General features: G+C 46.6%; 1 protein-coding gene across 2 annotated transcripts in view; it reads right to left on the bottom strand.

Moving 5' to 3' along the window:
• HIP1 (huntingtin interacting protein 1) overlaps positions 1 to 26,527 on the bottom strand; it is a 320,025-nt gene that overhangs the window by 148,838 nt on the left and 144,660 nt on the right. For both annotated transcript variants that reach the window (XM_030222554.1, XM_030222555.1), the window contains exons 8-9: positions 16,055 to 16,195; positions 9,871 to 9,928 (exon numbers count right to left, since the gene is read on the bottom strand). In XM_030222554.1, the coding sequence (XP_030078414.1) occupies positions 9,871 to 9,928; positions 16,055 to 16,195 (199 nt within the window). The remainder of the gene's footprint in view (positions 1 to 9,870; positions 9,929 to 16,054; positions 16,196 to 26,527) is intronic.

Raw genomic sequence — 26,527 nt, 5'->3', positions numbered from 1 at the left:
CCTTTCCTCTCTGAGCACACCACCCGAACTCTCATCCACTCCCTCGTTACCTCTCGCCTTGACTACTGCAACCTGCTCCTCACTGGTCTCCCACTTAGCCACCTATCCCCCCTTCAGTCCGTTCAGAACTCTGCCGCACGTCTTATCTTCCGCCTGAACCGATACACTCATACCACCCCTCTCCTCAAGTCACTTCATTGGCTTCCGATCAGGTACCGCATTCAATTCAAGCTTCTGCTACTAACCTACAAATGTACTCGATCTACAGCCCCTCCTTACCTCTCAACCCTCATCTCCCCTTACGTTCCTACCCGTACCCTCCGCTCTCAAAACAAATCCCTCCTTTCAGTACCCTTCTCCACCACCGCCAACTCCAGACTCCGCCCTTTTTGCCTCGCCTCACCCCACGCGTGGAACAAACTCCCCGAGCCCATACGCCAGGCCCCCTCCCTGCCCATCTTCAAATCACAGCTTAAAGCCCACCTCTTCAATGTCGCCTTCGGCACCTAACCTCTACACCTCTGCCCAGGAAACCTAGACTGCCCAACTTGACATTTCATTCCTTAGATTGTAAGCTCCTTTGAGCAGGGACCGTCCTTCTTTGTTTATTTTGTACAGCGCTGCGTAACCCTAGTAGCGCTCTAGAAATGTTAAGTAGTAGTAGTAGTGGCTGACTGAAGAAGGGTTACCTTTGAAAGCTAATCAAAAAATGTATTAAGTTGGTCCAGTAAAAAAGGTATCATCTTATATGATTTGTTTTATTTCTATAAAGTAGAATAGAAACAATTACACAGGTAACTTTTTCATTCAAAGTACTTTGCAGCTAATTTTCAGCAGCAGCTAAACTAACTCTCTACTTATGGGGTCATTTACTAAGCCATGGCAGCATTTTTAGCTCGCGGTAGAAATTAGCTGGCAGTAAACACTGAGACGCCCGTAGGAATATAATGGGTGTCTCGGCGTTTACCGCCAGCTGATTTGTACTGCAAGCCAAAAACACTACCGTAACGTAATAAAGGGCCCTGTTCATGAGACGGAATTCTTTCGAGAGTGAAAAACAGTGTCTGCTCTCCCTGCCTAGCGGGTCAGTGGCCGTGCAACCCCGCCGGTTCCGGAAGTCCTGTTGGCCGCCTGCACCTGGGGGCTCAACTCTCAGGGAATGGCGGTCGCTTCCCAGGTGAAGCTAGGGGTTGTCTGGCTGCCTGACCGAGTGCGGTGTCACTCCATCTTCGCCGTGCTCAGTCGGGGCACAAGGGCTCACATTCCCAGACATAACACTACCCATATTGGGGGTAATTTTATATGTGACTTGAGTGTGTAGAATAGAATTTTACACAGGGCTCAGTTTGTGTAACTAAGCATGTGGATGAAGGGGAACTAGTTGATATATCGTATTTGAATATTCAGAAGGCATTTAATAGAGCCCCACATGAGAGGCTCCTTAGGAAACTAAAAGGTCATAGGACAGGAGGCGTTTAAATACTTGAAAGATATTAATATGCAAACAAATTGTTTCCAGAGAAGGGTAAGTGGCAGAACTAGCGGACTTTAATTTAGGTTACAGGGAGGGAGAAGTAATGTTAGAAAGTACTTTTTTCACAGAAAGGGTGATGGATGCCTGTAATGCCCTCCCGAGGCTGGTGGTGGAGACAAAAACAGTAACGGAATTCAAGAATGTGTGGGATAAGCACAAAGTATTCTTATATGGAAAGAGAATGGTCAAAACAACTTAGCTGTGCTTAAGTGCAAACCCAGAAGTTGGGAAGTAAGGCAGACTTCTATGGTCTATCTCCCAACTGTTTATTATTACATTTATGGATATGTAGATCTGATTGGGCTGCAGCGGGCTTCGACTGCAACTCCTACAGAATGTGCCTTGGAAATGGCAAGAACAGCTCAAGACTAAGTCTGCATATGTTTGGGCAGACTGGATGGATCATGCAGGTCTTTATGTGCCGTTATCTACTATGTTGTTTTACTATGGATTGGTAATTGGCTAAAAGAATGTAAATAGTAGGACTGGGGGAGGGGGGGGAAGTTATCAATGCGGGTTACCATTAAGTTGGGTTATTCTACCACATTGTGCTTTTTTAGTACAGGGTCTCGTGGTAATATAATCCATATTAACGGTAGCCCACGTTGATAACTTCCCCCCTTAATGGTCAGTTTTCCCAATGAACAGATGTGTCAATTTACATCACTCTAAATCTTGTCATTCATTTATAAAAGTTCTGCTAAACAAAAAACATTTAAAACTAAAAAAAAATAGCTATTTGTGCTAGTTAATTGGAAGGAAAAAGCCTCAGAGCTACCCAAGCTAATCATTGCAGGCTTGTCACTTCCTCAATATATCATATTTTTAATTCAATTTAATTCTACAATCCGCTTAACCATCAAGTTAGCCGGGCTAATGCCCGCGGTCTGAATATCGGGCTCTTACTGTGACCGAAAAATTATACACGTGTACAATCAAAATCATAGAAACAAGACATCTGTCAGCTATAGTGAAGTACTTAACTTTGCAAATATTCAGTTCAGTTCAAAGGTACAACGCCAACAGATGCCAGCATTTCATAGAAACACAACTGCTTCAGAGAGCCAGGACCGATATATCTCGATCAACAGGTTCTCTTCCTCAATGTTCATTCATACATAGTGTTTTAAAATTAGCAAGATCTGTGTTAGCTGAGAAAGAACATGTCCATGTTCCCTGAACGGGGGTAAATGGAGGACCTCTGGGATCTGTGCTGGGACCCATGTTATCTAATGTATTTATTAATTAACATCTGGAAAAAGGAATGACAAGTGAACTGATTAAATCTGCAGAGGACGCATAAATATTCAAAATAGTTTAAACACAGACAGACTGAGGAATTGCAGAAGGACTATGCCAAACTAGAGACGTGAGCATCAAAATGAAAGATAAAATTTAATATGGACAAGGGACAAAGTGATGCACATGGGTAAAAAATTCTAACTAGACTTACTCAATGTGAGGTTCTGTATTAGGAGATACCACCCAAGAAAAGCATCTTGGCATCACCGTGGACAATACCTTTTAATCCTCAATTCTGTGTGTAGCAGCAGTCAAAAAAGCAAATAGGATGCTAGGAATCGTTGTAAAGGAATGCAGAATAGAACTGAGATTTTTATAATGCGCCTGTAAAGCTTCAGTGTGAGCATTGTACAGTTTGGCTGCCTCATCTAAAAAAAGATATAGCAGAATTGGCAAAGGTACAGAGAAGAGTAACAAAAATGAGAAAGGGGATGAAACAGCTCCTGTATGAAAAAAGCCTGAACAAATTAGGGCTCTTCAGCTTGGAGAAGATATGAGCGAAAGGAGAGATGACTGAAGTTAATAAAATCAGTGGAACAAGGAATTAGGGAACAGTTCCACTGTTCTCCTGATTTTATCATCTTCAGTCATTTCCCCTCTCGCTCATATCTTCTCCAAGCTGAAGAGCCCTAATTTGTTCAGCCTTTTTTCGTACAAGAGTCGTTTCATCCCCTTTCTCATTTTTGTTACTCTTCTCTGTACCTTTGCTAGCACAGAAAACAGTTATTTCCATTATGTCACAAGGGTCGTCCAGACAAATGGGTTGTGACCATCCACCAGCAGGTGGAGACAGAGAACAATAATGAGTTGTGCCTTATAAGGTCCTGTGCATAGCAACTCAGCCAGTATTCTCTATCTTCAGCAGGTGGGACAGTAGTTCCTGTGCAGTGTGGTGACTTCTGTGTGGCCTCCTGTCCTGCGGTCAGGTTCAGTAGAGTTTGGAGTTGAGGATATCCTGTGCTTCAGGTGTAAACCTAGTGGTCTGTCCCGCCATGCTCCCCCATCACCACTTTCTGGCTCTCTCTCTTTCTGTCTTCCCTTCTTTTTTTCTCATCTGAGTCCCCCTCTATGCAATATTTGTTCTCAGTGAAGTGTTCAGGTGGTTAAGTCCCTTCAGTCGGTCCCCTTTAAACCTCTTCATTCAGCAACTATCAAAGGTCCCTTTCTCCATTTTTCAGACTCTCAGGTTTTGATACGGACAGCTCCGTCCTTTTTGCCGAAGATTGTATCTCCTTTTCATATCAACCAAACTGAGTTTCTTCCTTCTTTTTCCAGGTAGGTCTATTCTGCTTCCCTGTGGTTATTATAAATGATTTCAGGTGTTCTGATTATCTTTTTGTCCTCTTTTCAGGTCTTAAAAAGGGTCTGCCAGCCTCCAAAGGTACAGTGGCCCAATGACTTAAGGAGGCTCTTTATTCTGCTTACATTCTGATGGGTAAATCTGCTCCCATTCATGTTAAGGCTCACTCTTCCAGGTCTGCTGCACGACTCATTTTCCGCCAGAGTCGCTATGTTCACATTAGCTCTCTCCTAGTCACTTCACTGGCTCCCTATCCGTTTCCGCATTTAATTCTCTTACTGACCTATAAGTGCATTCACTCTACTGCTCCCCAGTACCTCTCCACTTGTCTCTCCCTACGCCCCACCTCGGGTACTCCGTTCTGTGGATACATCTCTCTTGTCTGTCCCCTTCTCTTCTACTGCTAATTCCAGACTACGTTCCTTTTATCTCGCTGCACCTCACGCCTGGAATAGACTTCCCGAGCCTGTACGTCTAGCCCCGTCTTTGGCTGTTTTCAAATCCAGGCTAAAAGCCCACCTCTTTAACGCTGCTTTTGACTCCTAACCACTACTCACTTGCCCTGTACCCTTTTATCCCCACCTCTTTAATTCCCTTACCTCTTAGTTGTTCTGTCTGTGTGTCTGTCCTATTTAGATTGTGAGCTCTTTGAGCAGGGACTGTCTTTTTATGTAAGGTGTACAGCGCTGCGTATGCCTTGTAGCGCTATAGAAGTGATAAGTAGTAGTAGTAGTAGAGTCTAGAGCGATTTTGTTGGCAGAGATCTGTAGATCAGTGATGTGGTTTTCTTCTCATTCATTTGTTAAGCATTACCATCTGGATGTGTCTGCTTGGGAGGATATTTCTTTCGGGGCCACAGTTCTGTCTGCAGGGATATCACAGTCCCTCTCCTCTGAAGGATTGCTTTTGTACATTTCATTTGTCTGGACTGATCCTTGGGACATAATGGAAGGAAAAATTTGTGAATTACCTGGGCTGAGAAGAGGTTTGATCAAATTCCTAGAGAAGAAGTCCATGAACAAATGATTAGCCAAGTCCTCAGAAAGCTACCTCTCATCCCTGAGTGGGAGCAGCAAGAAAGGGATCTGCCAGATGTTTCTTAGTGACTCAGATCAGCCTCTGTCAGAGACAGGATGCTGGGCTTGATGGACGTCTGAAATAGAGCTTTAAAAAGGACATCCAACTCTGAGAAAATAAAGGCTAAAGAGTTGGCGTTCCAGAAATACAAAAAAACTCAAGAAAAGGGACACAAGGAGGAATACCGGATGAAACTGAAAGAAGCCAAGAGAGAAATACGTCTGGCGAAAGCGCAAACGGAAGAACAAATGGCTAGAAATGTAAGGAGGGGCGGCAAAATTTTCTTCAGGTACATTAGTGAAAGGAGAATGACTAAAAAGGGAATTGTGAGACTAAAAGATACTGCGAACCGCTATGTGGAAAATGATGAAGAAAAAGCAAATTTGCTAAATAGATACTTCTGTTCTGTTTTCACAGAAGAAAATCCTGGAGAAGGACCGCGATGGACTGCAAAAAGTACACCTGAGATTGAAGTGGATAGAGCACCGTTCACGGAAGAGAGTGTGTATGAACAACTTGAAAAGCTAAAGGTGGACAAAGCCATGGATCGGATGGGATCCACCCTAGGATATTGAAGGAGCTCAGAGAGGTTCTGGCGGGTCCTCTTAAAGATTTGTTTAATAAATCCTTGGAGACGGGAGAGGTTCCGAGGGATTGGAGATCGGCGGATGTGGTCCCTCTTCACAAAAGTGGTGATAGGGAAGAAGCTGGAAACTACAGGCCGGTAAGCCTCACTTCGGTTATTGGAAAAGTAATGGAAGCGATGCTGAAGGAAAGGATAGTGAATTTCCTGGAAGCCAATAAGTTGCAAGATCCGAGACAACATGGATTTACCAAAGGGAAATCGTGCCAAACGAACTTCATTGAATTCTTTGATTGGGTGACAGGAGAATTGAATCAGGGACGAGCTATGGACGTAATCTACTTAGATTTCAGCAAAGCTTTTGACACGGTTCCCCACAGGAGGGTCTTAAATAAACTGGATGGGCTGAAAATAGGACCCGAAGTGGTGAACTGGATTAGGAACTGGTTGACGGACAGGCGCCAGAGGGTGGTGGTGAATGGAATTCGCTCGGAGGAGCGAAAGGTAAGTAGTGGAGTGCCTCAAGGATCAGTGCTGCGGCCGATTCTGTTCAATATATTTGTGAGTGACATTGCCGAAGGGTTAGAAGGTAAAGTTTGCCTATTTGCGGATGATACTAAGATCTGTAACAGAGTGGACACCCCGGAGGGAGTGGAAAACATGAAAAAGGACCTACGGAAGCTAGAAGAATGGTCTAAGGTTTGGCAATTAAAATTCAATGCGAAGAAATGCAAAGTGATGCACTTAGGAAGTAGAAATCCACGGGAGACGTATGTGTTAGGCGGGGAGAGTCTGATAGGTACGGGCGGAGAGAGGGATCTTGGGGTGATAGTATCTGAGGATTTGAAGGCGACAAAACAGTGTGACAAGGCGGTGGCCGTAGCTAGAAGGTTGTTAGGCTGTATAAAGAGAGGTGTGACCAGCAGAAGAAAGGGGGTGTTGATGCCCCTGTATAAGTCGTTGGTGAGGCCCCACCTGGAGTATTGTGTTCAGTTTTGGAGGCCGTATCTTGTTAAGGATGTAAAAAGAATTGAAGCGGTGCAAAGAAAAGCTACGAGAATGGTATGGGATTTGCGTTACAAGACGTATGAGGAGAGATTTGCTGAACTAAACATGTATACTCTGGAGGAAAGGAGAAACAGGGGTGATATGATACAGACGTTCAAATATTTGAAAGGTATTAATCCGCAAATGAACCTTTTCCGGAGATGGGAAGGTGGTAGAACGAGAGGACATGAAATGAGATTGAAGGGGGGCAGACTCAAGAAAAATGTCAGGAAGTATTTTTTCACGGAGAGAGTAGTGGATGCTTGGAATGCCCTCCCGCGGGAGGTGGTGGAAATGAAAACGGTAACGGAATTCAAACATGCGTGGGATAAGCATAAAGGAATCCTGTGCCGAAGGAATGGATCCTCAGGAGCTTAGTCAAGATCGGGAGACGGGGCTGGTGGTTGGGAGGCGGGGATAGGGCTGGGCAGACTTATACGGTCTGTGCCAGAGCCGGTGGTGGGAGGCGGGGCTGGCGGTTCAGAGGCGGGGATAGTGCTGGGCAGACTTATACGGTCTGTGTCCTGAAGAGGACAGGTACAAATCAAAGTAGGGTATACACAAAAAGCAGCAAATATGAGTTATCTTGTTGGGCAGACTGGATGGACCGTGCAGGTCTTTTTCTGCCGTCATCTACTATGTTACTATGTAGAAAAGGACGTCCAGCTCAGTATGTCACTGCTGGTGCTTAGTAGTTTAGGATCTACCAATACAGCCTGTTCTAAAACACATGAGAAGTGGAAGTCCATGTGTGGATTACATCCAGCATGAACATTCATTTTACAAGCTGAAACATCCAAATTATGAATGCAGCAAAACAAGAGACATGGACATTATTATAGCAGTGTAAGAAGTCCATGTTATGAAAAATATACCACCTGCAAGCCCAAAGGATATTGAAACGGTGTATATTCAGATACAATTCAGAACAGTAGAGAAAAATCACAAAGAACTGAAGTGGGAATTGAAACAGAGCCAGGGTCCCCTGGTTCTTAGCTCCCTGCTCTAACCATCAGGTTACTCTTCCACTCCACATGGGGGTCTATTACGAAGTTAATTTAAAAAACAAATGGTATTTACTACCATGCCAATATATCTAAGCCCAGTTGTTCATAGTGGGCTTTGACGTATTGGTTTGGAGAATTTCGACACTACAAGTCCTTTAGCCTTTAACAGTGTGAGTTTGATACTTACTACCATGAACATCCATACTTTCTGAAGCTGTCACACAGCCTGGTATCCCTTGCCAGTTTCATACCTGGGAGAGGGACAGCAACCACTAGGGGATTAAGGAAGTGACTTGCTTTAATCCCTCCAGTGGAGAGCTGCTCAATCAGAGCAGTTTTCTGTAACTTGGCAGTGCTGAGCACCAAGTCTAATTGACACCATCCATGGTTTTTGACATACACATCCCTTCTCCTTCTGAAATCAGAGCTGACCATCCATATTTTGTCCCCTCCATAGTCCTGTTCAAAACACACCCAGACCACGCCCCTTTGCCATATGAATGTACCGTAGTTTTAGCGGTCCATATCTTGGCTTTATAAAATCAGGATTTGGATGTCCATGCAATATGGATGACTAAATAGCAGCTTTCCGAGCTTCTGAAGTACGGGCCTTGGTCTGTTATAAAAATATGCCACGCTGGAGTTTCAGACCTGTTTTTCTTTTTGTAGACATAATTATTTTGACAAATAATTTTCTGTAGGAAATTTCTCCAGGCAGTGGCACTTAAGATCAAGGTTACTGCTTGGGTGTGCACCTATGTGTTTCTATAAAACACCAGCACAAATCCTGCAGAAATCGCACACAGGCCACAATGATCAATTTCCCCACACTGTTCCAAACACTGCTGTAAAATTAGCACCAGAACAGTGTGGGGAAATAAAGCCCTGATAATCAGAGCTAACAGCATACAAATTTAGGTGCGCTATTAGCTCTGATCATTGGGGTACTTCTGCAGGAGGATTGTGCCTGCTCCTGCAGAAGTTGTTTGACAGGTCTGGGCTGTCAAAAAAAAAAAAAAAAAAAAGCCCGGACCTTTCAAATATACCAATGCAAGGGGCTGGAGGTCTGGTGGAGTTCCAGCCACACTATCCCCCCCCCCCCCCCCCCCCAACACACACACACACAAGACAAGTTGTCCTGGTGGCCTTCTCCCAACCTCCTGACACTGGGTGCTGGAGGTCCAGTGGATCTCTAGCCCCCCCCCCCATAACCCCCCTGAAAACAAAAAAGCTGTCCATGGTGGCCCAGTGGGCACCTCCACCCACCCTAGTGGTCTAGCACCCCTCCGAACCTCCCAGTACTTTGAAATGACGGAGGAGGGAGTAGCACTCCCTCCTCCTTCCAGCACCACCTCCAAAATGGTGGCGCACTGGGTGGGCTTCCCTACTATCTCCCTTATATGGTAGGGAAGCCCTTCCCAGCATGCACTGGGTAAGGTGCAGCCATTTTGGAGACAGCGATGGAAGGAAGAGGAAGTACTACTCCCTCCTCCATCATTACAAGGTACAGAGGGGAGGGGTGCAACACTACCAGGGGCACATGGGGGTGGGGATGCCCACTGGTCCACCAGGGACAGCTTTTTTGGTGTCAGGAAGGTTAGAGGGCTAGAGATCCAACGGACTTCCAACCTCCTGTGCCCATGTGTTGGAGGGAAAAGGCCACTGGGCAACCAGGGAAACTTGTCATGAAAATCATGAATAAGCAATAACTGAGGTCTCTGTTCCCGCCCTTTTTTTTTCTTCTCCCTGCTTTTCTTCTGTGACTCTATTCTTCTTTCATTTTTACTTTTTTTTACTCACTCCTTTTCTTCTCAAATACATTTATGCTTTCCTACCCCGCCCTTTATGCTCTCATCCAGTAAGGCTGAAGCTTGAGCAGTTGAAGTAAAGATGTCATGAGGCAAAATTAACAGTCAATAAATGAGTTTTTTGAGCACATATTGAGCATCATCTTATCATTCATCCATCACCCGACTCATCTGCAGCCCTCTTGCCCGCCTTATTCATCCGTTTTTCTTACTTTCTGAACTGTTCCTGGAATCGGTCTCTGTGGCCTTGTAGGGTGTCAGCTGGGAGACCTGAGAAAAACCAAGTTGAAGTAACTATCACAGAGCAGAACAACAACAAGAAGGAGTTGGCAAGGGTTTACAAAAGGGGGGGGGGGGGGGGGAGGGGGGGGTGAGAGTACAGAAGTAAAACTACACAAAGCAAGAACGTTAAAAGTAAATGGGTAAATAAATTGATAACCCACAAGACAATAAATTGAAAAATACAATTTTAAAAAAATCCATAAACAATCTTAATAAATGACCTTAATTAAAATCCAATATGGCCGTATTTTCACCCTGAGGCTGAAAGAAAAAAAAAAAATAATTCTACATCAGGGGCGTAGCTACGGGTGGGCCTGGACGGGCCCAGGCCCACCCACTTTTGCTCTAGGCCCGCCCCAACCCAACAACATCGCTGCCGGGAGTGTTGCCTGCCTGAAATTCTTCTCCCCGCAGCTGCCTCGGTCCCTGCAGTATTCTTTTTTTTCGCCCGTGACCAGCAGCGCTACGATTCACAGAGGCCGCTCCGCTCCCCACTGCAGCGTCCATTCGGCCCTACGAAAACAGGAAGTGCATCATAGAGGGCCGGATGGACGCTGCAGTGGGGAGCGGAGCGGCCTCTGTGAATCGTAGCGAAAAAAAAGAATACTGCAGGGACCGAGGCAGCAGTGGGGAGAAGAATTTCAGGCAGAAGTTCTTCGAGAGTTGCTGCACAGGGGGGTAAGGAGTGAGGGAGAAAGTTGGACATGGGATGGGAGGGAGAGATGCAGAAGAAGAGAGAGAGAAAAAATGTTGGACATAGAAGTAAGAGAGAGGGTGACATGTGGGAGTAGGACAGGGGCAGAAAAAAATGTTGTGCCCATCCAATTTGGGCTCAGGCCCACCCAAAATTGGCTGTCTGGCTACGCCACTGTTCTACATGATAAACTCAAGAGAGATGAATGTCATGGAAGCTTACACGAATGGGTCAATAAACCCTGGGAGCAAAGAAAGCAAAAGAACCTTAACAATAAATCAAAAGAAAAAGGTCACCTTTAGAAATGGGGAACTGGTGTTCAGACTATGGCGATAAGCGATTTTAAGGCCTCATCCGAGCACTGGCACTGAACATCTGATTGCCGGACGATATTCAGACTGGTACCCGGATAACTACCCAGGACAGCCTGTTTGTTGTCCTAACTCTATGTGGGCATTTACATGATTAGTGGACGGAATATTGCCAGGCTCCGCTCATTCTGCCTGGCCTCACCCTATGCTTGGAACAACCTTCCTGAACCCTTACGCCAAGCCCCCTCCCTGCCCGTCTTCAAGTCTTTGCTTAAAGCCCACCTCTTCAATGCTGCGTTCGGCACCTAACCCTTACCGTTCAGTGAATCCAGACTGCCTCAATTTGACTGCCCCTATCGGACCAACCGTTCACTTGTCTATTAGATTGTAAGCTCTTTGAGCAGGGACTGTCTCTCTTTGTTAAATTGTACAGCGCTGCGTAACCCTAGTAGCGATCTAGAAATGTTTAGTAGTAGTAGTAAATCTCAGTTCCACCCAGGCTCCACAGAAATATTCAGTTTTGTGCTGCTGAAAATCTGGGAATTTCCCCACTGAATATCGGCCCCATGGCTGCTAGTGATGATTGGACAGAAATGATCACACAAAAAAGGAGGAAGATGAAAAGTAAGTCCCACTGATTTGGAAGAACCTTATGACCAATGCTCTCTACAAGCTGTGCAAGAGTCCTCCACCTATATTTCTGCCAGTGGGGGGCTGCTGTTTCACTATCACATTTTCAATAGTGAGGGACGGGCAATTTTTGCAGGACTCCAGAGGACCTGCCTGTCCCTACAGATTGAAAACACCATATTAAATCACTCCCATTAACTGCAATGCAGTTGGAGGACTCTCACACAGTTTACAGGGAACACTGCCTATGACCCATCCTTTGTTTATATGACAAGAAAAGAAAGGGTTTCTTAGAAACAGATATTAGAAAGCAAGAGGGCAGACTTTCTTTAAATTAGTCACCTTACTTGCTATTCTTAGTCTCTTATCTATCTACCGTGTTTCCCCGAAAATAAGACACTGTCTTATATTAATTTTTGCCCCCCAAAATGTGCTAGGTCTTATTTTCAGGGGCTTTCTTATTTTTCGGGGAAACATCGGGGTTGGACCTTTGCAGCAAGCAGCAGCAGGGCAGGCCACTCCTTCCTTCCGTGTCCCACCCTCGCCTGACGTAACGTCCGCGAGGGCGGGGCACAGAAGGAAGGAGAGGTCTGCCCTGCTGCTGCTTGCTGCGAAGCTGAAAGGACTGGGAGGCATTTAAGGTTAGTTCCGGGAGCGACGGAGGGTGAGTGAAGGGGGGTGGCCCGGCGACCTCGGGTGGGGGTGGGGGGGGGGCGGCCTTGTCTGGCTCTCGGCGGCCCTGCTTTCAAACAAAAATTTGCTAGGTCTTACTTTCGGGGGAGGCCTTATATCTACCAATTCAGGAAAACCTCTACTAGGTCTTATTTTCGGGGGATGTCTTACTTTCGGGGAAACAGGGTATATGTTCTACTACTACTACTTAACATTTCTAGAGCGCTACTAGGGTTACACAGCGCTGTACAGTTTAACAAAGAAGGGCAGTCCCTACTCGAAGGAGCTTACTTGCTAACTATTCTTACTCCCTTATCTATCTATATGTTCTATCTTTGCTTATACCCTATGCTATTACGTATTGGGTTGACATTGTAAGTAGTATACTATCAGGCTTATTTTCAAAAGAGAAGGGCGCCCATCTTTCGACACAAATCGGGAGATGGGCGTCCTTCTCTCAGGGTCGCCCAAATCGGCATAATCGAAAGCCAATTTTGGGCGTCCCCAACTGCTTCCCGTCGCGGGGACGACCAAAGTTCCCGGGGGCGTGTCAGAGGTGTAGTGAAGGCGGGACTGGGGTGTGCCTAACAGATGGGTGTCCTCGAGCGATAATGGAAAAAAGAAGGGTGTCCCTGACGAGCACTTGGGTGACTTTACTTGATCCATTTTTTCTTACGACCAAGCCTCAAAAAGGTGCCCGAACTGACCAGATGACCACCGGAGGGAATCGGGGATGACCTCCCCTGACTCCCCCAGTGGTGACTAACCCCCTCCCACCCTGAAAAAAACAACTTTAAAAACTTTTTTTTGCCAGCCTCAAATATCATACTCAGGTCCATCGCAGCAGTATGCAGGTCCCTGGGGGGGAGGTGTGTGTTTGTCAGTGGAGGCATAGCAAAGGCGTGGATGTCCTTCTTTCAAATATTTTGGACATCCTGAACTGCCCCCCCCCCCCCCCCCCCCCCCAGTTATCTGGATATGGGCAGTGGTTAGAATAGTGCTCAGTCTGTATCTGGACATTCAACACTGATATCTAGGTATTAGCCAGTGCTGACCACTGTGTTTAAATATCAGAGACTTAATCTACAAGTGGTAACCAGTACTCTGAATGGAGGAAGCTGTTAAAGTTTTAACTTTAACAAGTTGGAAACACAAGCAGAGATGACAGTCTCCAAGAGAAAAACTACGAGAAAAACTACATTGGCCTCCATTAATAGAGCGCATTGCTTTCAAAGTTTGCACCATTGTTCATAAGATCATACACGGTGAAGACCTTATCGACCTACCAACCAGGAACTCTAACAGCTCATCTTGTACGTTCCTGAATCTCCACTATCCCAACTGTAAGGGACTGAAATATAAACTAACATACACATCTAGCTTTTCCTACATATGCATGCAAATCTGGATCACAAGTAGCAGCAGTGGGATTTGAACTGGCCACCTCTGGATTGCAAGACCAGTGCTCTAACCACTAAGCCACTCCTCCACTTCCTTGAAATTTGGCCATCCCTGTTGGTTATTGGCGCTGAGTATCAGCAATAACCAGACATCATCTGGTTCCCTCGGCTCCACTCCCAAACTACACTAGCGTTAGCCAGATAGGACCAGGTCAGTCCAAAATTTGGATGTGGCTTAAGTGGACCCAACCTGCCCTTTCAACTATCGTCCCATTTTCCTCCTCCTTTTCTTATCCAAACTACTTAAATGTGCTGTTCACTGCAGTTGTCTTGACTTTCTTTCATCTCAAGCTATTTTTGAATCACTACAATCCGGATTTTGCCCTCTACATTCAACAGAAACAGCCCTTGCTAAATCTCCATCAACTTGTTCGTGGCCAGATCCAAGGGCCTCTATCCTATCCTCATTCTTCTCGATCTATCTGCTGCTTTTGACACTGTTGATCACCACCTACTCCTTGATACGCTGTCCTCACTTGGATTTTGAGGCTCTGTTCTGTCTTATGTGATGGAAGAAAATTTTTAAGTGTATGCTCTGTGGATCCTCCTCCACTTCTATCCCACTATCAGTCAGTGTACCTCAGTGCTCTGTCTTGGGACCTCTTCCTTTCTCTATCTATACTTATTCCCTTGGTGCTCTGATCTCCTCCCAAAGTTTTCAGCATCACCTTTATGCTGACGACTCCCAAATCTACATCTCCTCATCAGAGATTTCAGCAGGAACCCAGGCCCAAATCTCAGCTTGCCTATCTGACAATGTTCCCTGGATGTCTCATCTGAAACTGAGCATGGCCAAGACTGAGCTTCTTATCTTTCCCTCTAAACCCACCTCTCCTTTCCCTCATTCTCTATTTCTGTGGATAACATTCTCATCCTCCCTGTCTCATCAGCTTGTAACCTTGTGGTCATCTTTGACTTCTCTCTCCCTTTCTCTGCACGTATCCAACAGACTGCTCAAACCTGTCATTTGTTTCTCTATAACACCATCAAAATGTGTCCCTTCCTTTCTGAGCACACTACCAAAACCCTTATCCACACTCTTATCACCTCTCGCTTAAGGCTATTGCAACTTGCTTCTCACAGGTCTCCAACTAAACCATCTGTCTCCCCACCCTTAAATCTATTCAAAACTCGGCTGCCAACTCCAGGCTCCGCCCTTTCTGCCTCGCCTCACCCTATGCTTGGAATAAACTTCCTGAGCCCTTGCACCAAGCTCCCCCCTACCCATCTTCAAATCCTTGCTCAAAGCCCACCTCTTCAATGTTGCCTTCGGCACCTAACCTTTATACCTATTCATGAAATCTAGACTGCCCCTATTTGACTGACTGTACATTTGTCCTTTAGATTGTAAGCTCCTTGAGCAGGGACTGTCCTTCTATGTTAAACTGTACAGCGCTGCGTAACCCTAGTAGCGCTTTAGAAATGTTAAGTAGTAATAGTAGTAGTAGTAATTGAAAGGTATGAGGTTAATTTCATTCGTAAAAAATTAACTTGAACAATTAGGAACATTAAACCTACAAATCAAGATACTTTAGCAAAAAAACAATTAAGGCTTAATGAATACATTTGCATAGATACAATTGTTAATTGGCATTTAGGATGGACAATTATTGTATGCTTTCTTAAATAGGTTTTCAATAATTTACGGAAATTCACTAAGTTGTGGGTTATTTTTATGGATTTTGATTATTTATTCCAGATTTGCATGCATATGTAGGAAAAGCTAGATGCGAATGTTAGTTTATATTTCAGTCCCTTACAGTTGGGATAGTGGAGATTCAGGAATGTACGAGATGAGCTGTTACAGTTCCTGGTTGGTAGGTCGATAAGGTCTTCACCGTGTATGATCTTATGAACAATGGTGCAAACTTTGAAAGCAATGCGCTCTCTTAATGGAGCAAACACCCACAGAAGGTGAGCTCTCCACAGGAAAACCAATAGGGTAAAACAAACAGTGGATCCAACAAAAAGTCCTCTCACAATGAGTGTCTTCCTGAACAAGGTCTTTATTCACAATGGCACAACTGACCCGACACGTGACGTGTTTCGGCCGTAAGGCCTGCGTCAGGGGTCTAGTGTTGTCTGAAGTCAAATAGCCTTGTGGATTAGGTGAAAAACCAACACTAAAACTGCTAAAAAAGGTATTTTACACAGACACACCATACGTTTTTTCTTTCCCAGACCAATGTAGTTTTTCTCGTAGGGGACTGGCGTTTTCATATTTCATTTGGTCAAATATGAGTCTGGCTGCCGTATTTCGTGCTGTCTGGAGTTTGAATTGAACAGTTGAATTGGCATGCAGCTCTAGAGGAGCCGGCAGAACAGCACCTTGTGAAGTTGTACTTACAGGAGTGCAATTTGAAGAGAAGCTTCACCGTGTAGTCATATAGGTGGCTGCAGTCGAGGATGACCTGAATGAGGGGTGCCAGGCGGCACTGGCCAGCTGCAGTGACTGACACAGAACGAGACATGTCCAAGGACTTAAACACTGAAAACATGATCAAAAAAGAGAAACTGTGTTAGAGACCAGGACTTCACGATTCAACTTTAGTTTATCTACTACTCTTTATCTTTCTTTTTCACCTCTTTTAACATGGCACTTTATCAGGATGTTATCGGACACTGCTGCTCGTCCTGAATGTTCTGATAGAGCTCATATCATGGACCATCACACACAGCCTATATTTTCTTATGCCTTCTCATAGTGGAGTGGAGGAGTGGCCTAGTGGTTAGGGTGGTGGACTTTGGTCCTGGGGAACTGAGGAACTGAGTTCGATTCCCGGCACAGGCAGCTCCTTGTGACTCTGGGCAAGTCACTTAACCCTCCATTGCCCCATGTAAGCCGCATTGAGCCTGCCATGAGTGGGAAAGCGCAGGGTACAAATGTAACAAAAATAAAATAGATACTATTGGAGATTCTACATGGAATGTTGCTACTATTGGAGATTCTACATGGAATGTTGATATTGGAGATTCTACACGCAAACTATTGGAGATTCTACATGGAATGTTGCTACTATTGGAAATTCTACATGGAATGTTGCTATTCCACTAGCAACATTCCATGTAGAAGGCTGCGCAGGCTTCTGTTTCTGTGAGTCTGACGTCCTGCACGTATGTGCAGGATGTCAGACTCATAGAAGCAGAAGCCTGCGCGGCCACATTGGTGATCTGCAAGGGCTGACTTCTACATGGAATGTTGCTAGTGGAATAGCAACATTCCATGTAGAATCTCAAATAGTAGCAACAGTGGAGGAGTGGCCTAGTGGTTAGGGTGGTGGACTTTGGTCCTGGGGAACTGAGTTCGATTCCCGGCACAGGCAGCTCCTTGTGACTCTGGGCAAGTCACTTAACCCTCCATTGCCCCATGTAAGCCGCATTGAGCCTGCCATGAGTGGGATAGCGTGGGGTACAAATGTTAACAAAAATAAATAAATAAAATGTGTTTCTTATACGGGAGCTATGTACAGCATCTCTCTTCTTACCCCTCCTCCCTCCACCCTCCAACAGACATAGGATATCATTTTCTCCACTGATCTTTAGTCAGTCACCAAGAAAAACTATGAACTACAACTATACCCTGCAGTAAAAACAGATACAGACACAGTATATTTCGTCACTAACACTCATCTGCACCTCCTGTAGTATTGTATTGTAACATTTATACCAGGGGCGTAGGCAGATGGCCAATTGTGGGTGGGCCTGAGCCTAAGGTGAGTGGGCATGGAATTCATCCCCCCCCCCCCCCACCATTTGCTCCTCTCTCCACCCCTCCCTGCCCAAAAACCCCAAATATTAAGTACTTGAGCTGGCGGGGATTCCCAAACCTTGGCAACTGAAGATTTCCTCCTCCTCAAGCAGCCAACACTCTTCCAAATGTCAGCCAGCAGCACTTGCTTCAAATTGATGCTGTTGCTGGCAGGCCGTGCATGCTCAGTGCTTTTGCTTGTGCGAAAACTGAGCGTGTGCAGAAGGGCCAGTCTCAGCCTCAGTTCAAGGCAAGCGCTGCTCACCGACATTTGGAAGAGTGGGGACTGCCCAAGGACAGAAAATCTTCAGCTGGCAAGGTTTGGGAATCCCCACCAGCTACAGCAAGAGTGTCACAATTTTGGGTGGGCCCGAGTCCAAAATGGGTGGGCCCCGGCCCACCTGTGGCTAGGCCACTGATTTATACCCCGCGCTTTCCCACTTGTTAGCAGGCTCAATGCGGCTTACATAATATAACAGGTTTACAAGATAACATAAAATGGATAAAACAGCTAAATATAGCATATAAAGAGGTGGACAATAAAAAAGGATAAGGGAGGAAGGTGGTAGATGTAGGGAGCGGGAAGAGGGTGTAAATTGGGATAATGTGTTGTAATTAAGGAATAGTGTATAATGATGGTCAGAAGAGGGATGAATTCAAAAAGGATAAATGAGTAAACATATTTCAAATAGTCAGATCCGGGTGTCGCAGATGGATTCCTAATTTAAGTCAAGTCATATGTGTAGGCTTGCTTGAAAAGGTGAGTTTTGAGCAGCTTCCGGAAGGGTAAATGGTTATTGACTATTCAAATCGATCTTGGTAAGGCGTTCCAGAGCTTGCTGCCTATAATGGAGAACTTGGATGCATAATATGTTTTGTACTTGATTCCTTTACAGTTGGGAAGATGTAAGTTTAGATACGTTCGAGAAGATCTAGAGCGATTCCTGGCTGGAAAGTCAATCAGGTTGTACATGTAGGCTGGGGATTCTTCGTAGATAATCTTATGAATCATCGTGTGGACTTTGACATTTATTTGTTCCATAACAGGGAGCCAATGAAGTTTTAAACGGAGAGATGCTGCGCTCTCAAACCGCGACTTATCAAAAATAAGTCGGGCTGCCGTGTTTTGGGCAGTTTGGATTTTTTTCAGGACTTGGGCCTTGCATCCAATAAAAATACTATTGCAGTAGTCAACGTGGGTAAGTTCAGTGGATTGGACCAAATTGCAGAAGGTTTTAGGGGAAGATAGGGTTTCACACGCTTCAACATCCATATCCCTGCAAACACCTGATGCATTCCCTGCAGTGGACTACTGCTACCTGGCTACATTCCTTGCAGTACATCCCTGTGCTGCTGCCTGATAACATTCCTTGAAGTATATCTCTGCATTGCTACCTGGTTGCATTTCCTGTAGTATATTCCTATACCGATGCATGGTTGCATTCCTTGCATTATATCCCTGCACTGCTGCTTTCCCTGCAGTATATCCCTGCATCAATGCCTTGTAGCCCCTCCTTGCAGTATATCCCTGCACTGCTGCCTAGTTGCAGACCTTGCTTTATATCCCTGTACTGAAGCCTGGTTCCATTTCCCGCAGTATATCCCTATACTGCTGCCTGCTTGCATTCCCCACAGCATATCCCAGTCCTGCACGCCTGGTTGCATTCCCTGCAGTATAATCCCTGTACTGATGCCTGACTGCATTCTCTGCAGTATATCCCTGTACTGCTGCCTGGTTGTATTCCTTGCAGTGTATCCCAGCCCTGCATGCCTGGTTGCATTCCCTGCAGTATATCCCTATACGGATGCACGGTTGCATTCCTCGACACATATCCCTATACGGATGCACGGTTGCATTCCTCGACACATATCCCTATACGGATGCACGGTTGCATTCCTCGACACATATCCCTATACGGATGCATGGTTGCATTCCTCGACACATATCCCTATACTGATGTCTGGTTGCATTCCTTGCAGCACACCCAATCGCTAACATCCAGTGTCATTCTTTGTAGTGGACCATAGTGCTGAACCCTGAACATATTCCCTGCAGTGTTACAATATCCATATTAGGTGCAAATTTGAAGTCATTTATTCCCTATTTCAGAAGGGGATCAAAGTTCGGAGGTACACCTGCTACTAAACATTTAGGATTTGGGAAACAGCTGCTTGAGCAGCACCTTCACTACAGGGTTTAGGGAGGGATTATCCCCTTAATCTCCCAGTGGTTTTTGCTTCTTTCCCCCAAATGCGAAACTAGCAAGGGAAACTGGTCGCTCAGCATCAGGATAACAACTTCTGATAGGGCTGCAGTCTGATTAAAAATTTTAATCATGATCAATAGCATGATTAAATGACCCCAGGTCCAGGGTCAACTCAAGGCATAGCCTAGGTGAGCAATGGCTCAGGGCACCAAGCGTCAGAGGCAGGGGCGTATCTGGACTCGGGCGGTAGGGGGGGCCAGAGCCAGAGGGAGGGGGCACATTTTAGGCCCCTCCCCCCAGCGCCACCGATCCCCCCCCCGCCATTTCCGGACCCCCCCCCTCGCCACCAATGACACCCTCCCCCGCTGCTGTCACTTACCTTTGCTGGCGGGGGACCCCAACCCCCCGCCAGCCGAGGTCCTCTCTTCCATGCAGGCTGCGCCGCTGCAAGTTTCAACGCTTCCTGTTCTTCTGAGTCTGACGTCCTGCACGTACAACGCGCAGGACGTCAGACTGAATTCCAAATTCTGAGTCTGACGTTCTGCACGTTGTACGTGCAGGACGTCAGACTCAGAAGAACAGGAAGCGTTGAAACTTGCATCCTGCACGGAAGAGAGGACTTCGGCTGGCGGGGGCTTGGGGTCCCCCGCCAGCAAAGATCGGCGACGGGTTGGTGGCGGGCGGGAGGGGGAGGTGGAGAGGGTCTGTGGTAGGGGGGTCCAGGGTGAAATCTGCGGGGGCCCAGGCCCCTGTGGCCCCACACAGATACGCCCCTGGTCAGAGGTGCCAAAAGCCTGCCTCACTCATGTCCCTTCAGTGGCCATCTCTTGGCTAGCAGCAACGTCTCCATCCCCTTACCACAGCTACAGCTTGCATCTCTCTCCCACCAATACTTCTGGGGCCATCTCCACCCTTCCCCCCTGCCTCCCCCCCCGCTGCTTCCAGGGCTACCTCCACCCCTCCCCCCATACTGCCTCAGGGGCTGTCTCTGCCTCCCCTACCTACCTCTTCCAGCATTTGCTGCTTCACTTCACACAAGAAAAAGAAAACATAAGCTTGGCGCCTCTGACTCCAGCACGCTTCTAACACCCGGCTAGTCCCACCCCCTCTGAAAGGGTCACGTGAGAGGGATCCGGATTGGCCAGGTGTTAGAAGTGCTATGGAATCCGAGAGGCTCTGCGCTTACATTTTAATATGTGGAGAGCAGCAGTAGACTTGGGAAGATAAGGGAAGGAGGGGTTTGTAGCTTCAGAAGCAGCAAGATGGGGGGTTGTTGATGGCCCCAGAAGCTTCGGAGGGGGGCTGTTGACGGTCCTGAACATGGTGGGGGTGGGGGCTCTGTGGAGGTGGTAGTGGCGGTTTTGACAGCCCTGGAAGCAGGGGGGGGGATCAAGGGCAGATGCTAAATATTCAAAGAGGGAGTAACGTGATCTCTGGACAAGGGAGAGATGGGTAGACGGTGCTGAAGCAGGACATAGAGAGAAATGGGAAGAAAGTGCAGCTGTCCAAAATGGGAAGAGATGGAGAGAGGGTGCAGATGCTGGACATGAAGAGAGGTAGGGAAAAAGTACTGATGCTGGACAAGGGGAAAGAGAGCAGATACTGGAAATGAAGAGAGATGGGAAGAGGATGCAGATGCCGGTCATGGGGAGAAATGGGTAAAAGGTATGGATGCCAGTTATGGGATAAGATGGTCAGAGTGCAGATGCAGGACATGAAGAGAGATGGGGAGAGGCTGTAGATACTGGACATGAAGAGAGGTAGGGAAAAAGTACTGATGCTGGACAAGGGGAAAGAGAGCAGATACTGGAAATGAAGAGAGATGGGAAGAGGATGCAGATGCCGGTCATGGGGAGAAATGGGTAAAAGGTATGGATGCCAGTTATGGGATAAGATGGTCAGAGTGCAGATGCAGGACATGAAGAGAGATGGGGAGAGGGTGCAGATGCTGGACATGAAGAGAGGTAGGGAAAAAGTACTGATGCTGGACAAGGGGAAAGAGAGCAGATACTGGAAATGAAGAGAGATGGGAAGAGGATGCAGATGCCGGTCATGGGGAGAAATGGGTAAAAGGTATGGATGCCAGTTATGGGATAAGATGGTCAGAGTGCAGATGCAGGACATGAAGAGAGATGGGGAGAGGCTGTAGATACTGGACATGAAGAGAGGTAGGGAAAAAGTACTGATGCTGGACAAGGGGAAAGAGAGCAGATACTGGAAATGAAGAGAGATGGGAAGAGGATGCAGATGCCGGTCATGGGGAGAAATGGGTAAAGGTATGGATGCCAGTTATGGGATAAGATGGTCAGAGTGCAGATGCAGGACATGAAGAGAGATGGGGAGAGGCTGTAGATACTGGACATGAAGAGAGGTAGGGAAAAAGTACTGATGCTGGACAAGGGGAAAGAGAGCAGATACTGGAAATGAAGAGAGATGGGAAGAGGATGCAGATGCCGGTCATGGGGAGAAATGGGTAAAAGGTATGGATGCCAGTTATGGGATAAGATGGTCAGAGTGCAGATGCAGGACATGAAGAGAGATGGGGAGAGGGTGCAGATGCTGGACATGAAGAGAGGTAGGGAAAAAGTACTGATGCTGGACAAGGGGAAAGAGAGCAGATACTGGAAATGAAGAGAGATGGGAAGAGGATGCAGATGCCGGTCATGGGGAGAAATGGGTAAAAGGTATGGATGCCAGTTATGGGATAAGATGGTCAGAGTGCAGATGCAGGACATGAAGAGAGATGGGGAGAGGCTGTAGATACTGGACATGAAGAGAGGTAGGGAAAAAGTACTGATGCTGGACAAGGGGAAAGAGAGCAGATACTGGAAATGAAGAGAGATGGGAAGAGGATGCAGATGCCGGTCATGGGGAGAAATGGGTAAAAGGTATGGATGCCAGTTATGGGATAAGATGGTCAGAGTGCAGATGCAGGACATGAAGAGAGATGGGGAGAGGGTGCAGATGCTGGACATGAAGAGAGGTAGGGAAAAAGTACTGATGCTGGACAAGGGGAAAGAGAGCAGATACTGGAAATGAAGAGAGATGGGAAGAGGATGCAGATGCCGGTCATGGGGAGAAATGGGTAAAAGGTATGGATGCCAGTTATGGGATAAGATGGTCAGAGTGCAGATGCAGGACATGAAGAGAGATGGGGAGAGGGTGCAGATGCTGGACATGAAGAGAGGTAGGGAAAAAGTACTGATGCTGGACAAGGGGAAAGAGAGCAGATACTGGAAATGAAGAGAGATGGGAAGAGGATGCAGATGCCGGTCATGGGGAGAAATGGGTAAAAGGTATGGATGCCAGTTATGGGATAAGATGGTCAGAGTGCAGATGCAGGACATGAAGAGAGATGGGGAGAGGGTGCAGATGCTGGACATGAAGAGAGGTAGGGAAAAAGTACTGATGCTGGACAAGGGGAAAGAGAGCAGATACTGGAAATGAAGAGAGATGGGAAGAGGATGCAGATGCCGGTCATGGGGAGAAATGGGTAAAAGGTATGGATGCCAGTTATGGGATAAGATGGTCAGAGTGCAGATGCAGGACATGAAGAGAGATGGGGAGAGGGTGCAGATGCTGGACATGAAGAGAGGTAGGGAAAAAGTACTGATGCTGGACAAGGGGAAAGAGAGCAGATACTGGAAATGAAGAGAGATGGGAAGAGGATGCAGATGCCGGTCATGGGGAGAAATGGGTAAAAGGTATGGATGCCAGTTATGGGATAAGATGGTCAGAGTGCAGATGCAGGACATGAAGAGAGATGGGGAGAGGCTGTAGATACTGGACATGAAGAGAGGTAGGGAAAAAGTACTGATGCTGGACAAGGGGAAAGAGAGCAGATACTGGAAATGAAGAGAGATGGGAAGAGGATGCAGATGCCGGTCATGGGGAGAAATGGGTAAAAGGTATGGATGCCAGATATGGGATAAGATGGTCAGAGTGCAGATGCAGGACATGAAGAGAGATGGGGAGAGGGTGCAGATGCTGGACATGAAGAGAGGTAGGGAAAAAGTACTGATGCTGGACAAGGGGAAAGAGAGCAGATACTGGAAATGAAGAGAGATGGGAAGAGGATGCAGATGCCGGTCATGGGGAGAAATGGGTAAAAGGTATGGATGCCAGTTATGGGATAAGATGGTCAGAGTGCAGATGTAGGACATGAAGAGAGATGGGGAGAGGCTGTAGATACTGGACATGAAGAGAGGTAGGGAAAAAGTACTGATGCTGGACAAGGGGAAAGAGAGCAGATACTGGAAATGAAGAGAGATGGGAAGAGGATGCAGATGCCGGTCATGGAGAGAAATGGGTAAAAGGTATGGATGCCAGTTATGGGATAAGATGGTCAGAGTGCAGATGCAGGACATGAAGAGAGATGGGGAGAGGCTGTAGATACTGGACATGAAGAGAGGTAGGGAAAAAGTACTGATGCTGGACAAGGGGAAAGAGAGCAGATACTGGAAATGAAGAGAGATGGGAAGAGGATGCAGATGCCGGTCATGGGGAGAAATGGGTAAAAGGTATGGATGCCAGTTATGGGATAAGATGGTCAGAGTGCAGATGCAGGACATGAAGAGAGATGGAGAGAGGGTGCAGATGCTGGACATGAAGAGAGGTAGGGAAAAAGTACTGATGCTGGACAAGGGGAAAGAGAGCAGATACTGGAAATGAAGAGAGATGGGAAGAGGATGCAGATGCCGGTCATGGGGAGAAATGGGTAAAAGGTATGGATGCCAGTTATGGGATAAGATGGTCAGAGTGCAGATGCAGGACATGAAGAGAGGTAGGAAAAAAGTACTGATGCTGGACAAGGGGAAAGAGAGCAGATACTGGAAATGAAGAGAGATGGGGAGAGGCTGCAGATACTGGTCACGGGGATAGATGGGGAGTGTGTACAAATACTGGATATGAGGAAAGATCGTGAGAGGGAGTGCAAATGGTGGAAACATGGGAGGTAGAAATCGGCAGATGGAGAGGAGATTCTGGACATGGGAATACATGGGGAGATGGAGGGGAGATGTTGAACACAGGGGGAAAAGGAGAAATGGTACCTAGGGAGATGGAAGGGAGATACTGCACACTGGAAAGCATAGGGAAAAGGAGATATGCTGGACATGGAGGGAAATATAGAGACACAAGTGGAAATTTTGGACATGGGGCATAGGAAAATAGAAAATGCTGGACATGAGAAGAGATAGGGAAAGAGTACAGATACTGGACACAGGAAGTGGGAATTGAGAGACAGAGGAGATGCTGGATTGGGGGCATAGAGAGATGGAACGCAGATCCTGGACACAGGGTGAGAAAATGGATACAGGGAGAGATAGGAAGATGCTGGACGGAAGTTGTGGGAAGAGAGAGAGATTTTGAACAGATAGAGATGCTGGGTACAGGGAGGTTAGGGAGATAGAGAGACACACACTGCGTAAGACAAGGAAGATGCTGGATAGAGGAGAGTATGTGGGGAGATTCTAGAGAGAGGGGGAGAGATCCTGGATATGAGGGAGGGGGAAGCTACTGGAAGGCTAGGGAAGAAGACAAAGGTAGGGAATGTAGAGCTGGGGTAAGGGAAAGATGAAAAGCTGTAGGTAGATGTGGTAAAAAGAGGGAGATTAAGATTTCACTCCTACTCTTTAACATCCACTCAGTGTATGTGTATATGACAGTTCATCCATTATCTAAGACAACAGATTGCCTTGAGTTGCCACTGAGTCTTGATATCTGCATAGCTCATTGGCCTCAAGATTGGGGGGGGGGGGGGCACCAAAGTAAAAGCTGGCTCAGGGCACTACAACCTCTTGAGTCAGCCCTGCCAAGGTCTAATATCTCTCCCCTTCCTCTTTCCCACCCTCCCCTCCACTCTAGGTCTATCTCTCCCTCTTCCTTCTCTCCTATCCTCCCCCGAGGTCCAATACCTCTCATTCTTTCTCCCCCCTTCACCCCCAGGTCCATTATCTCCATATTTCTTCACTTCCTCCCTCCACCAATCTGAATCCAACATCTCTCCCTCTCTCTTCCTTCCCTCCCTCCAGTTGTTCAGCATCTCTCTCTCCTCACCACCCCCAGGGCCATTCTCTCTCTCCTCCCCCCCTCCCCATATGCAGTATATCTCTCTCCCTCCAGGTCCATTTCTCTTCATCCTTCTCTTCTTCCAATTCGCCAGCCATCTCTCCCTCCCTGCCTTGCATGCAGTTCAATAGCTCCCCCTTTTTCAATTCCCTCTCTCTGTCCCTCCTCCCCTGGGTGTACCTTAAATCACATCTTCTCTGTCCCGGCAGTACTAGTGATACTCACTCGCTGCCTGCAGCCTGTTCTGGAGCTTTCCCTCTGGCCTGTCCTGTCCCTTCTGATGCAACTTCCTGCTTGCCATGTCACACTGAGGCTGATCCCAGGCTCTCAAGTTTTCTGTTAGTGCTGATCTTAATATCTGCATTGTACCAAAAAGAGCTTCCTTCTCGAGTTCAAAGGATGCAATATATATAGGAAACTTATCAAAGTGCATTTGGAAATTCTTTTTGATGAAGCCATTGGCACCCAAAACAACTGGAAATCTCTCTCTCTCTCTGCCACATTCTCTTAGTCTCTGTTTAAATTTCTCAATACTTGAAAATCTTCCGTCTCCCCATGCATTGTATAGAATAGCTGCTCGGTATGTCAGTAATCTGAAAAAGCCTAAGAAGGAATGTAGAACCCTGGAGAGAAGCTGGAAATAGAAATCCAGCTTTAGAAAAGCAGACAAATATGGCAAGCTAGATTTAAATTTCATAAAAAAGACATAGCTGGCCAAGAAATATTATGCAGATCAGAATCCTAAAGGAAAAGGGGACCAAACCTTTCTCCATATTCAATAAGTTGTTAAAAGCTT

The sequence above is a fragment of the Microcaecilia unicolor genome, chromosome 13 (assembly GCF_901765095.1).
Source record: "Microcaecilia unicolor chromosome 13, aMicUni1.1, whole genome shotgun sequence".
NCBI classification, from domain to species: Eukaryota; Metazoa; Chordata; class Amphibia; order Gymnophiona; family Siphonopidae; genus Microcaecilia; species Microcaecilia unicolor.
Note: the sequence above shows the minus strand (reverse complement) of the source record. Positions and strands in the feature narration are given on the sequence as shown.